A 12,592-nucleotide genomic window follows, 5' to 3' on the forward strand; every position below is an offset into this window, starting at 1 on the left:
AGATTCGCCTTTGGTGTAAGTCTGGTTGTTCCTGGCAAGAGTCTTACGACAGCATGAGAGTATCATCTTCACATTCTCGAAGCCTTCGGACCATTGGGCGCCCACAGAGTCCACGGCAAACAAGCGCTGGGAAACCCCCCTGGCCAACAATCCTTTGACGAAAGGTCAAGTAGGCTCATCGGGAGGCCTACTGCTTCTTCTCATACTCTTGGGTGGCCCCCTTATGGACATCTCCTTGATAAACAGCCCAAACACCATTTCCATCTTGGAAACAAACGCATCTCATAATAATAGGATTTCTTGCTGGAATAGGATGAAATGGCCGGTTGTGGCAGGCGCAAGTGAATGCGCGGCTCCATGCATTGCATCAATCATTCACTTCCGTTTGCTTCCCTGGGTTGGCAGCTGATTCACTGTCGCGCATTCACTGCAAGTCTCTAGGCAACAAAATAAAAACATTGAGTCTGCCATCTTTTCTTCTATCTTCTTTCTTCCCTTCATCACCATCGCTTTCATAACAACGACAGTGACGATGGCCTTCCGACCCCTCGCCAACTACGCTGAAGCGATTCACTTCCAAAGCAAAGACACCTCGGCCTTGGCCAACAGACCTTTCAACAATGGAAGCGCCGCCGCGGCCCCTATTCTTCGCCCTCGAGGCGTCAACCGAATCCTTCTCTTCCCTGGCTCCTTTAACCCACCTCACCAGGGCCATCTGAAGCTGCTCCAGCACGTCTTCAACAATGCGGGCGATGATCTCAACATCGTCGCGGCCATCGTCATCATGACCGATGATGATCGTCTCAAGGACAAGCTCTGCACCGAGGAGAAGCCTTTGATCCTTTCCCGCGAGCAGCGCGTCAACCTCTGGCGCGGCACTGGTATCCCCGTCAACTGGGTTTGGATCTACGACAAGTCCGAGTCCGAGTGGGAGACCTTCCGCACTCAGCTTTCCGCCAAGGTCAGAAAGGATGGCATCGACCTCAAGTTTATCCTTCTCGGCGGTCCTGATGTGATCGGAGCTGGAGGGATGTGCAATCCTGAGTATTGGAAGTGCGCCGATTGCATCACTAGCGACATCTCCCGAGCTGTCGACTTTAGATACCCCAACACGCTTCGCCAGATTCCTGGCTGCTCTATGTGGGAGAGACTCGCTTTCGACCGTATCAGGCTCGAAGGCCAGATCCGAGCTAGACTTCAAGGCAAGCCTGCCGCAGGTGAGTGATCTTTCAGATGAGAACAAAGAAACAAAGCTAACATGACCCAACAGCCATTGAAGAAGCTATCTCGGCTGCTTTTGCCAAGCTCAGCAGCATTTCTGTCTGCCGTAGACAGCGCAAGCCCAAGGGCACTGTCCGATTTCTCCCCTGCGACATCAGCTTGCGCCCAAGTGACCCCCCTAGCTCGACAAAGATTCGCCAGATCGTTGCGACTGTGCCTAAGGAGGAGCTTCAAGCTAAGCTAGAGGGGATCGCGCTCAGCCCGGCTATTCTTGCCGAGTACATCAACAAGAGCCAGATTTGACTGCGCCAATATGAGTGTACTGGTGATCATGAGAGTAAACATGGGGGTGGAGGGTGGAGGACCCAGAGTGATTGATTGTACGCTGATATGAGCGAGATAAAGGATGGTACAGTGCACAGAGAGTAGCAAATGTCAACTCGGACAGATACGATGAGGTCTACGTAGAATGAAATGAAATCAGATTGCTAGATACATCCTCGTGTAGTCTGATGAAATGAAATCACCGGACCCATCAATCATGGCCAAATTGCCAGCGCTAAGTACCAAAACACAGTCATTGCCAAACACACACAAAGAAACCAACCAACATCAAAGCCAAGTCAAGACGTTTCTCGCACCGTGGGAAGGCAGGACGTCTTCTCAGAGCCCTAGCTTCTCACGGCACACTGAAGATGTTCTAAGATGGCGAGTGACTCTATCTTTCCGACCGAATGTCTTCCCACAGGCTTCGCACTGCGCTTCCAAGCTCGGTATCCCAGTCTCTTGTGCGTACGTCTTGTGATGCACCCAGTAATGCCGGTCAAGGGCCTTTTTGTCCGCTGAGATTTCCCCACACGTATCGTAGAACAGACATGGGAACCTGTGGTTGTGGATCGACCGATTGTGTCGACTGCTCAGTGTTAGCAACTCAACTGACTAGGTTCTGGGAAGATACTTTCTTTAGATCACGTCCCCTCTTGTGCCATTTATTGCAGCACCACTCATAGCCTGAGTCTCTCTGTCAGTCAAGTCCAAAGTAGTGAGCGCTTGCAGTATCATATACAGACCTGCCCCATCGTCTTCTGAACTGTTGTTACCAGACTGACCAATTTCCCAACCGTTGCTTTGCATTCCGTGAACACTCCCCGCGTGAGAATCAGCCAAACCATGTACATGGGTATCGAGGCCGATAGTACTTGCTTGGTCCGTAAACTAAGTCGTAGAACTGGGAGTGGCGACGAATGATCCGGCGACGGCGTTCGCGTTCGGGCCTGGGCTGGAATTGGTTGAGTAGTGGGGACTGCCGAAAGAGGAGCTTCCCGAGGAGTTTGTATATAAGTCTTGAAACTGAAAAGCGCCGCTCTCCTCCTCATGAGGAGTAAAGGGATTGCTCCAAGGGTGAGCGTAATGATAGGTAAGGTCCCCGTTCGAGGGATCAGGGACCATGGACCTGAGTTCTGTCCGGACATCAGTGTGAACGCAAGCTATAGTGAAAAAGGGGGCTCTATACCCTCTGCGGAGAGGTTTTGGATGTCAATCTGACCAAAAAGCGAGGTCATTTTGGTCAGACGAATGCTGGCGACCTGGTAATTCGGTATTAGTTCTACAGAGAGGATGAACGAAAATGTAAGAGACCGGATGAAACAAACCAATCAAGTCACTAAAGTGCCATTCAGATGAAGAAGGCTTTGTCGAACGAGACGTTTTGGCTGGTGGTTCACAGCGTTGGCAAGTCGATGCTGACCAACACCAAACGAACAGTACGATGAGCAATTGTATCGAAACTCGGTGTCTGAATAGATCGATTGCTTCTTGAAGATGAGGATAAAAGAAAACATCTAGGGAAGGAATGCCTCAGGCTTTTATGCCCATTTCTTGGCCCCCAATCGTCCATCAAGTCAAGTCTGCCTTGAGTCTTAAACTTGTCGGCCTCCCTCGCCCGGCTTTGCGATTGTCTTGGTTCGGACATCGCAAAAGCCTCAATTGCGGATCTCCAACAGCGCAAATCTGTAAGTGTAAGATATAGTGACCATTGTTGGTCGATGCCCAAGAGCCTGGTTGCCTTGCTGGGGGAGGGGCTGCGGGCGTGATTGGGCTGGGTCGACGAGTTGGTGGGAAGGCCCCCAGAGGAAATGGGTTCAGCTGCGGGATAGGAGTGACGTGGATGGCCGGCCCCTCGTTCGAATTGCTTCCAAATTGTTCGTTGCGGGTTTGCGATTTCGCTTTAATCTTTGTTGTGTATGTCGAGTTGAGGCATTGGGGTTGAGGGTTGTGCAAGATAAATAGGAAGAGATGCCCTGTGGACTAGGAGTGAACAAACAATTCCAATTGCCTACCTACAAGCCCAATATCAGCTCCACCAATCGAATTGCACCGTAGTCTTTCGTACTACCAACTACTATCCTCACCATGTCCCCCGCTGTTCTTGAACCAGGCAAGAGACCCTGCCAAGCATCAAGGGCTTACCTCCGCTAACAATTACTCCAGAGACCGTCCCTATGACTGTCAGGGGAATCCACAAGTTCTACGAACCGGCCGTTCTTCTCAACGCCCTCAACTTTACCGAGAGGGAGGCAGCTCCGCCTGGAGACTTTGACGCAACAATCGACACGACGGATCCACGGCAGCTTTTCCAAGCCTTTGTATACAAGCTGGGGCACATTTGTGACAGCGTGAAAGGCAACTATGGGGCAACCATCACTTCATTCTGCGTCTTGAAGGATGAAGAGAAGGACGAAGCTGCCCACTACTGGTTCACTTCCAACCAGAGAACTCGCGAGGATCTGGAGACCACGGCCGAGTACGTGAGGGAGCTTCTTGGGAAAGTTGGTGATCCCGATGAAGATTTGGCTAGCCTAAAGAGGGGGCTTCTTTCTGATGTCCTATGGTTCAACCGACCAAGGCTCGAGTACTACTTTCGCCAAATGTCTGACAGGGCGACCAAGTGTCGAGGCTCTTGCCTAGACACGGATGACGATGAAGGTGAGTGCTTAATGGCCTTGTATTACATGAATCTTCTAACATTTGCTCTGAAGACACGAGGGTTGCAGCTAAGCTGTCAGAGCTCCTCAAATTCATCGACTTTGACACCTCCAGAACGACATCCAGGCACCACTGTAAACCTTGCTCAAGTATTCCGTCATGTTAACAAAGCTAACCTGTCGGGTAGTTGTGCATCTAGGCACGAGGGCCATTAAGCTACTCGAACAGCTCTGCCGTTCACCGGAAGGCAAGATAATAGCGGAGCGAGCCCGAGAAGGCCGCAAGTATGGAGTCCCAAGCCAGAAATGTTGGCCTGACTTGCAACACATGATAAATCGCACGACTGCTTACTCGGAGTCTGTGCGGTTCATCCTAGCTGCAAAGGTTAGATGGCCTGGGCTCTTTGACAAGTTCAAGGTGTCGTTCATCGAGTCGAGCCAACGAATGGAAAGACCCTTTAGAAACAAGAGTCAGACTGCCGATGGCATCGTTGGGAGGATGACGAGGAAGCAGAAGATGATTGACACTTTCAGGGAGTTTGCCCGCGATCTTCAGAGGTTTAACCTGGACGAGCTCATCATGGGTGTTTGGAAGGATCCCAACTTCCGGCCCATTGTGCACGCCGAGGTGCTGCTTCTCGATCATCTTGACAAGAAGGGTCTCCTGGAGCCACGTTTCTTCTTCAATGAGTGGATGTACATTGGCAGCAGCAAGCCGACCTGCAAGCTGTGCCATCACTATTTCACACTGCACCACGTCTCAAATGTGGGACATCGACCCTCACACGGGAACCTGTACCTGCACTGGCGTTTCCCCGACGTGCTCAAGTCCCAAGGCGAGACGGGTATCCAAAGGAGGCAGATCATGGTCGACAGGGTGCTGGGGGAGGTTCGAAAGGAAGCATTCGATATCGTATCCAGGAAGGGGACGTCAAGTTACAAGGGCGATGACTCGTTCACGTACTCTGCTGCGATGCCTGACAGGTCGACTGTTGCGGGCTCGGTCGTTGATCTTGGGGACTTGGCTTCTATGATTGGACATATGGACTTGAGTGATAGAGCTGGGGACTTTGACTGAGAGGGATGAAGTACCACCATGGGTGTGACTTGTGTGCTTCAGGTATCTCTTTTTGTGATGAAGGGCCATTGATAGTGATAGTGGGAGATGGATAGCTAAAGAACCGTACATGATGGAAATGATGCAATATCTCTATCTAAACCCTTGAGTGACTGAGCAAGGTCTGAGTGAGCGCTAATTCTTTCCTCATACCCCAAGATCCTTCCCGTGGGGCATCTGCCAGGCAACCATCTCCAACAAATATCATCGGGTTACGTCACTAGCAGTTGGTGCGACTCATCAATCTATCTTTTATCATCATCATAGAATTGAAAGGCACGAACATTATCGAAGATGACCGAAGAGTTCTTCGCTAAAGCCACACCAGGACTAAAGGGCTATTGCCTCTCAGACGATCAAATTGATACCTTGAAAGCATGCATCGAGGGAAAAACAACAGTTGAAGAAGCGAAACGAGTGTTGACAGCATATCCGTCAGCCTCATCGACACCCCTCGAATTGCAGCAGAGGTTAGCAGGGCTCTGGACTCTTCTGATCACGACCGCTGTCGGGCTAGTCGATGCTCAGCCCACTATCATTTCTATCTTGCAGAGAACCCGTACCCTCCCATGGGAGGAGGAGCCTACTGGTGAAGGAGAAGGGTTTATGGACTTTGACGATGGCTTCTTTTGGCGGGAGCTTACCGACTGGGCTAGCAGCTGGGCTGATGACTATAACCGTACGAACAGACTGATACGTCGAAGAGATAGACACTGACACATCTGGATAGACTACGGCGCACAATACCTAATCGAAAAATCTGAAGGAAAAGAGCGCGAGAGACGGCAAGTTGAGTGGATAAGTGCCAACACATTCGCCGCTCGGCTGGCTTCAACAGGCGACAGGATAATCGCCCTGTGTGGTGCAGCCCTCGACACAGCTGGATACATCACGATGAAGAATCTCGAAAAGACAGACCACGAGAGTGATCCTACATGCATCGAAGCAGCCGCTCAGCTCTTTATATACGCGGCACCTGAGCTGTTTTGCCTCGTGAGAGCTGACCCCAACGCTAAAGACATACACAGCGTGTGGAGCCAGCATGAACGTCGGCTTCTAGCTAAGGAGGAGAATTATTCGGGAGACAGGTGGAAAACTTGGAGGGAGAAATGGACTCATCTGGCAGAGATGGAAAGTCTTCCGCAGAGGACTCGAGAGGTTTCCCGGATGGCTTTGGAGGCGATGGATCGGGTCAAGCAGCAAGACATTCAGTAAACAGGGATAATGAATAAATACTTGACAATGAAATGAAGAGGGTTGAAATCGAATCATGAGTCTAATTATGTTGTTGTTCTAAGCCTCACTGGGCATTGAATTGAAGAACAATAGCAAATCCATTTCTAACCTCTAAGCAAGCAAGCAACTCTGGCAAAGACCCTTGGACTTGGAAAGATCAAGCTCAACAACCCAGGGAAAGTGAAAAGGATCATCTTTTGCGCCTTGAATAGCCGCATTCACAAAGAGTGTCTGGGCACCACGCTCCAAAGGGTGTTTGGTACCTCTGGAGTGTCTTGTCTAGCAATAACCGTCCATTTCGTACTTCTTCACCCTTTTGTACTTTTCCATGATCATTTCGACCGTGTCAAATCTTTCAGTATTTAGAGTCTTGAGAGTCTCGATTGTGACCGACTCCTTTTTCTCAAAAGATGTAAAGTGAGATGGCGGATTGGGAATCTTTTCGCGCCATTGGACTAACCTTACGCCCCAGTCGTTGTGAACATGTCCGAAGCAGTGCAGTAGAGGCTTTGAATTTGCGACTGCTGTAAATAGTTGAGGACACCCGATGCGCCGGCTGCCCTGTAGGTCGAAAATCCCCAATGGGGGCCCGTGAGTCATGACAATGTCGACGTCCGTGTTAATAGGCCATTCATGACCTTGTCTAGGATCATACTGAAACCCCCAATTGTTGATAGACGGGGTGTATGGACTTGCATAGACTGTCAAGTGCGCTCCGTTTGCTAGGGTAAAGTGGTGAGTGCCTTCATCAAGGAACGTGATATCCTCCTTTGCTGCTTCGTCAAGAAGCCTTCTCGCTTCCCCCAAAGCACCATATTCTCGCTCTATGAGCTCTTTGTCAATAGATGGTTGAATTTCCTCTATCTTGCTCCTGAACGTGGGAGTATCAAGGGTAAAGTCATGGTTGCCGGCGATGACTAGTTTGAGTGGAGCATCAATGCTCTTGAGGAGGCGGATGGCTGTTCGGAATTCCCTTAGCTTGGACTCTTGGGTGAGGTTACCACAGTGAATAACAACATCGACAGGCTCTTTAGGCTTTCTGTTCTCAGGGAGCAGTGCGCCGTGAGTGTCCGAGAGGACGAGAAATCGGGTCTTGATAGTCTGGGATGTCATTGTTGCGATTCTTACAGATGAGGAAAGATGTAGACTAGAACTGATTCAAACTAAAGGTAACAATGCATTTTTATATCTATAACAAGATTGGATCCAGGCCTACCGTTGAGGCGATAGAGTTACCTTTCTACGATACTTCTTCACTACATCTCAGAGTATGACTAGAAAGTATGAGTAGCAGCACGGCCACAATTACTTTCACGATGCCTCAACACATCTCTTAGAAGCAAGTTAACCAGATCCTGCCATCCCAGCAATAATACAGAACTTATAGCAACCCCCGGACACACCCCGGCACCCACGGCCCCGTAAGGTGGGTCTCTGGATTCGAATCCCGGAAGACTGCCGGAACATCGGAGATCGGGGCCCCACACCACGTGACAGCGCCGAACCATGGGGTTGGTCCACCTCCTGGTCACTCCCTCGACCTTCCACAATCAGCTTCAACCACGCAATCATCACATCGAATCCCATCAAGCCAAGGCTTCAAGCATGCCCGAAGATGCGGAGCCAATTGCTGATCGCCGCCGGATGAGGGATGATGATGCCCTTCCCAAGGGCGAGTCCTGGTGGGACAGCACCGCACTTAAAGTGACGGCGCCGCTCCTCGTCGTCCTGACCATCTTTATGCTTGCATCACCTGTAAACTTTCTATTCAATCTTGGTTCTACAGATATGAAGTTTTCCAACGCAATTACAGTCTGCCCGGCTTTGGCCATGGCTAGGAATATTTCCCTTCACATGGAGGAGCCATTGGCACCTACTCCCCTGCCTCCGGCTCATGCGGCATCAGATGGAGAGCAAATCATTCATATTTTTCAGACGCTTGGTCGATCCACAGTGTGGAAGAGCATTGCCAACATCACCTTTGAAGGAGACACGTTTGAACCTGAAGGCATGGTACGCCTGGGCGATGACCGTTACGTGGTCAGTTCAGGCCATTGGACCGAACCTACCGAGAAGTATGGAAAGATTATCAACGGGACGGACCGAACACCTGGAAAAGGACTCGCTCATTTGATGGTTTATAATGGAAAAGGCAAGCTTGTTGCCGATGCGACCATCACAAAAGAAGGAGATGATGAATATCATAATGGAGGAATCGACTTTGATGGCCAGTATATTTGGGGAACCATCGCCCAGTACCGTCCCAACAGCACGGCATACGTTTATCGGACAGATCCCAATACGTTGGTACTAGAGAGGGTACTTAATTATGCGGATCATCTGGGAGGCGTGGTCCACGACACCCGCGACAATCTCATCACTGCTCTCAACTGGGGAGGACGCAACGCTTCAACATGGGACCTCAAGAGTGCAGAGACGGGCTGCGACGCGAGCCCCGAACCAGAACGTGTTGTCAGAAACCCGAGTTACTTTGTCGACTACCAAGACTGCAAGTGGCTAGGCCACAGCAGATTCTACAACGGCAAGAGTATTATGCTCTGTTCTGGCGTTGCCACCATTGGCGGGTACAATCTAGGCGGCATCGCGCTCGTAGATGTCGCGACAATGACACCACTCGCCGAAATCCCCATCGACCTAGAAAGCGCCCTAGGAGTCAGACTGACACAAAATCCAATGGACGTTGGCGTAAAAGACGGAAAGCTGAGGCTGTACTTAATGCCGGACCAGCATAACAGCACATTGTACATTTACGAGGCGCAGCCCGAAAGCCCGTTTCAGTATGGCGGCGGGAGCTGAAGGCCGATTTCTTACTTTTTCTAATATACCCACCAATTTGGAGTTGATTTTCAAGCCATAGTTGCCTGTTTCCACGGTTACGGGGATGACGAGGCTTTTCAGGCAGACTCGAAAAGAAGGTATCGCGAAATGTCGGTGCCTTGGAGTCGACGAGTTTATAACGCGCGTGGTCTCTCAATCAACTATAGAGTTTAATTTGTTCCAAAATTCATTTTTTACTCAATTGACTTATAAATCTTGTTCAGTGAATCACAATCATGTCTCGCCAGAAGGACGCTCCACGAAACCTCGAGTTCAATGATCTGCCTCCAGAGTTACGAGATCTCGTCTGGGAGTTCAGTCTCCCCACTCGTCGAGTCTTTCATGTGAAGGGAATCTCAAGACGTCCTCAGGAAGAAGCAGCATCGAGACCGGCCAAGTTCTTTCGCTTCCACATCCGTCATGCTCTCCCAGCAGCATTGTCTACTTGCAAAGAGTCCCGCGCCGTTGCGTTGCGCAAAGGCTTCTTCCTCTCGCCCTATGGGAACGACCCTGGTGTCTGGTTCAATATGGAACATGATATGCTCTACTTTGACCGGAACCAGCGCAATATGCTTCAGCTTAAGCCGAACCTGGGGAGCATGACGATTGTTGGTTTGGACCAGGTTCTCAATGTTGGTGTTGAATGGCGCGCTTTCTTTCGAGATACTCCCCGACAAGGCGCGACAACGTCTCGTTACTGGAGGGCTGCGATTGAGACATTGTATGTTCACATGCCGAGCATGCGAACCGTCAACTATATCCTCCCAATGCTGCGCCATAAAGGCGGCATGATGTGGGGACGAGAGCCATACCAGGCACAGAACTATGAAGCCATCCTCATCACGCTCCCGGAGAGTACGCAGATCCCGTGGGAGACCACAAGAAATCGGGGTACCGATCGAGCGCAGCTTCTCAACGACATTCGACACGACAACGGACTTAGCTCAATGATGGTGACGTGGAAAGAGGTCAAGGAGGACATTGAAAAGGGCTTTGGGGAAGAGGCAGAACCTGGTGATGGATGGCAGGACCGTGAACACGACACTGATCATTATCCTCCAGAGGTGATTGGATGGTGGTTATTGAGAGATGGCATTCCCACAGTTCACGAGAATCCTCAGATTCAGACGTTTGATTCGTAAAAAGGGTCTGAGACATCTTGTTCATTTACATCTTATCGACACGACAACTAGCAACGCCTCCATTTCATCAACTCGACTCCATACTCCTCGCTCATCTCCACACCTTTAACCTTCAGTGTCAAATTAGAATGTCAAGTGAACAACCTCGATGTTGTTGCCCAGAGGGTCGAGGACAAAGGCGCCGTAGTAGCCAGGCATGTACTCCGGTCGAAGGCCCGGCTTGCCATTGTCCACAGCACCAGCCTTGCTACTCAATCATCAGTACCATCCAGTTCATCATAGGGGCCTTTGACTTACATGGCTGCCTCGTACCACTCATCAACATGCTCACGACTCTTTCCATTGAAAGCGACGTGAATAGGCGCAACACGGCCCTCAAGCTTGCCGTCATACTTTTGCAAACCACCTTTGGCACCACCACCAAGCCAAAACTCCATTCCAGCGCCCTCTTCACCAAAGCCGCAGAAAGGATGACCGTAGTCAGCCTCCATCTTCATCGTGTAACCAAGAGGGGCGAGGATGGCCTTGTAGAAGTCGCGCATCTCGACGTAGTGGTCGCCGACGGGGAGTCCAAGGTGTCCAATGCCCATGATTGCGGTGGTAGAAGTGATTGATTAAAGTGTTTGGTGAATTTGTATGTTTGATTGATGCGAATGAAGAGTGTTTTTCGAGTTGGAGATGGGATGTGGCTGGTCTTAAGTATTTCAACCATGGCAACGCATTCACGGTGATACTTGTCTCCAACAACACCACATGAGTGATCCCCTTGTTCCTTGTTCGAGAATCATGCCATGAGCCAAAATGGCTCACGCATATTGACATTCATTATGTTTAGGCGTTATTTTAGGCGTTATGATAAACCACCATATTGTGTTAAGGATCCAACACGAGAGTAGCACTCGTGTCTGGTCCATTTTGGTCCACATATGATACGCCGCAGCCTATCCGGACCTCGAACCACCGCCACGGCGTTCATCTTATGTCCTCAATGTCCGCGCCGTCAAGCTATCTATCCGACCCGGACATGAGGGGAAGTCCGCCCACCGCTGTTCAGGGCACGTGTGTTCGCGACAGACTCGCTCCGACTGGGTGACGCGTGAATGAGTCACGCCTTGAAGGGGTAAAATAGTTTGAGATACAGTGGAGTGTGGGGTTTTGGGGCGGTAAGCGGTGCTTGTTGAAAGCCGTGGGGAGTAAGCAACATGTTTGGTGTAAGCCAAGGGCCTATGCTGTTGAAGGTGCTGTTATAAGCCAAGGTGAGATGAAGGTTGTCACCATGTTGTTGAAGAGCATGTTTGTCATCTTGACATGAGAAGAACTATGAATATCCTGCAATGACCAAGCTTTGAACTGATTCAGCCCTGAGGATGCAGATTCACGGTGATACTTGGCAAGGATGGGGCTGTATCCTTGTAATATTGCCCGGACTACCCTTGTCGTTCGGAGTGCGATCCTTCGGATCCTCGGGTGCCGGACATTGAGCGATGCCATTCATAAACTTCATAAACAATCTTGAACAATTGATCCTCCACGTACTACATCCTCCTTGCTGTTATCTATCTCGTATCTCGTCTCCCTCACTGGTAAGCCCGAGTATGCGGTAATCTGACGTCGATCCCCAATCTCACTGCTGACATTCGGCCGAGTAAACCCTCTAAATAACGTTTCCCCTGGCTGAGATAATACTCTTAGTTTTATGCCAAGTCTGCATAAAATCACGTCTGACAAACCGTATCCAACAGCCAATGACCTCCCCAACCCAAACACCAGCCCTATCCGCCAATGTCTCTCGCCAATTTTCGTATTCCCCGGACCCAAAAAGTCGCCAAGATAACACGTCCTCGGTGTTTTTTAAGCGAGCTACCTAACTTTCCAAAGACGGCAATTCAGCTGCCAACATGTCTTTCAGCTGTCAACTTGTTCCTCGCTTGCTCCATTGTGATCTACATCCAGGTTAACCTCTAGACACGTCAAGCTCAGCTCACCTCAGCCAAGAACACATCAACATCCAATAGTCGCCCGCCAGATGAGCGCGCAGAATTGCTCAAAGGGGT

General features: G+C 50.3%; 7 protein-coding genes across 7 annotated transcripts; 5 read left to right on the forward strand and 2 right to left on the reverse strand.

Annotated features, from left to right (window-relative positions):
• Positions 1-532: 532 nt before the first annotated feature.
• Positions 533-1,524, forward strand: NECHADRAFT_85672 (uncharacterized protein; the record flags this gene model as incomplete). The annotated part of the gene is made up of 2 exons (XM_003039785.1): positions 533-1,217; positions 1,271-1,524. The coding sequence occupies 2 exons, from the start codon at positions 533-535 to the stop codon at positions 1,522-1,524; spliced, it is 939 nt and encodes a 312-aa protein (XP_003039831.1).
• Positions 1,525-3,722: 2,198 nt separating this feature from the next.
• On the forward strand, positions 3,723-5,418 carry NECHADRAFT_101813 (uncharacterized protein; the record flags this gene model as incomplete). Its single annotated transcript, XM_003039786.1, has 2 exons — positions 3,723-4,206; positions 4,394-5,418. The coding sequence occupies 2 exons, from the start codon at positions 3,723-3,725 to the stop codon at positions 5,281-5,283; spliced, it is 1,374 nt and encodes a 457-aa protein (XP_003039832.1). The 3' UTR covers positions 5,284-5,418.
• Positions 5,419-5,616: 198 nt separating this feature from the next.
• Positions 5,617-6,537, forward strand: NECHADRAFT_85674 (uncharacterized protein; the record flags this gene model as incomplete). Its single annotated transcript, XM_003039787.1, has 2 exons — positions 5,617-6,001; positions 6,053-6,537. 2 exons carry the CDS (start codon positions 5,617-5,619, stop codon positions 6,535-6,537), a joined length of 870 nt encoding a protein of 289 aa, XP_003039833.1.
• A 132-nt stretch (positions 6,538-6,669) lies between these two features.
• NECHADRAFT_85675 (uncharacterized protein) lies at positions 6,670-7,671 on the reverse strand (the record flags this gene model as incomplete). The annotated part of the gene is made up of 2 exons (XM_003039996.1): positions 6,670-6,823; positions 6,863-7,671. 2 exons carry the CDS (start codon positions 7,669-7,671, stop codon positions 6,670-6,672), a joined length of 963 nt encoding a protein of 320 aa, XP_003040042.1.
• A 741-nt stretch (positions 7,672-8,412) lies between these two features.
• Positions 8,413-9,375, forward strand: NECHADRAFT_50158 (uncharacterized protein; the record flags this gene model as incomplete). Its single annotated transcript, XM_003039788.1, has 1 exon — positions 8,413-9,375. The coding sequence occupies one exon, from the start codon at positions 8,413-8,415 to the stop codon at positions 9,373-9,375; it is 963 nt and encodes a 320-aa protein (XP_003039834.1).
• A 257-nt stretch (positions 9,376-9,632) lies between these two features.
• Positions 9,633-10,531, forward strand: NECHADRAFT_85677 (uncharacterized protein; the record flags this gene model as incomplete). Its single annotated transcript, XM_003039789.1, has 2 exons — positions 9,633-10,471; positions 10,501-10,531. 2 exons carry the CDS (start codon positions 9,633-9,635, stop codon positions 10,529-10,531), a joined length of 870 nt encoding a protein of 289 aa, XP_003039835.1.
• A 130-nt stretch (positions 10,532-10,661) lies between these two features.
• Positions 10,662-11,128, reverse strand: NECHADRAFT_49822 (uncharacterized protein; the record flags this gene model as incomplete). Its single annotated transcript, XM_003039997.1, has 2 exons — positions 10,662-10,785; positions 10,836-11,128. The coding sequence occupies 2 exons, from the start codon at positions 11,126-11,128 to the stop codon at positions 10,662-10,664; spliced, it is 417 nt and encodes a 138-aa protein (XP_003040043.1).
• Positions 11,129-12,592: the final 1,464 nt, after the last annotated feature.

The sequence above is a fragment of the Fusarium vanettenii genome (genome assembly GCF_000151355.1).
Source record: "Fusarium vanettenii 77-13-4 chromosome 10 genomic scaffold NECHAsca_82_chr10_2_0, whole genome shotgun sequence".
Lineage (NCBI taxonomy): Eukaryota > Fungi > Ascomycota > Sordariomycetes > Hypocreales > Nectriaceae > Fusarium > Fusarium vanettenii.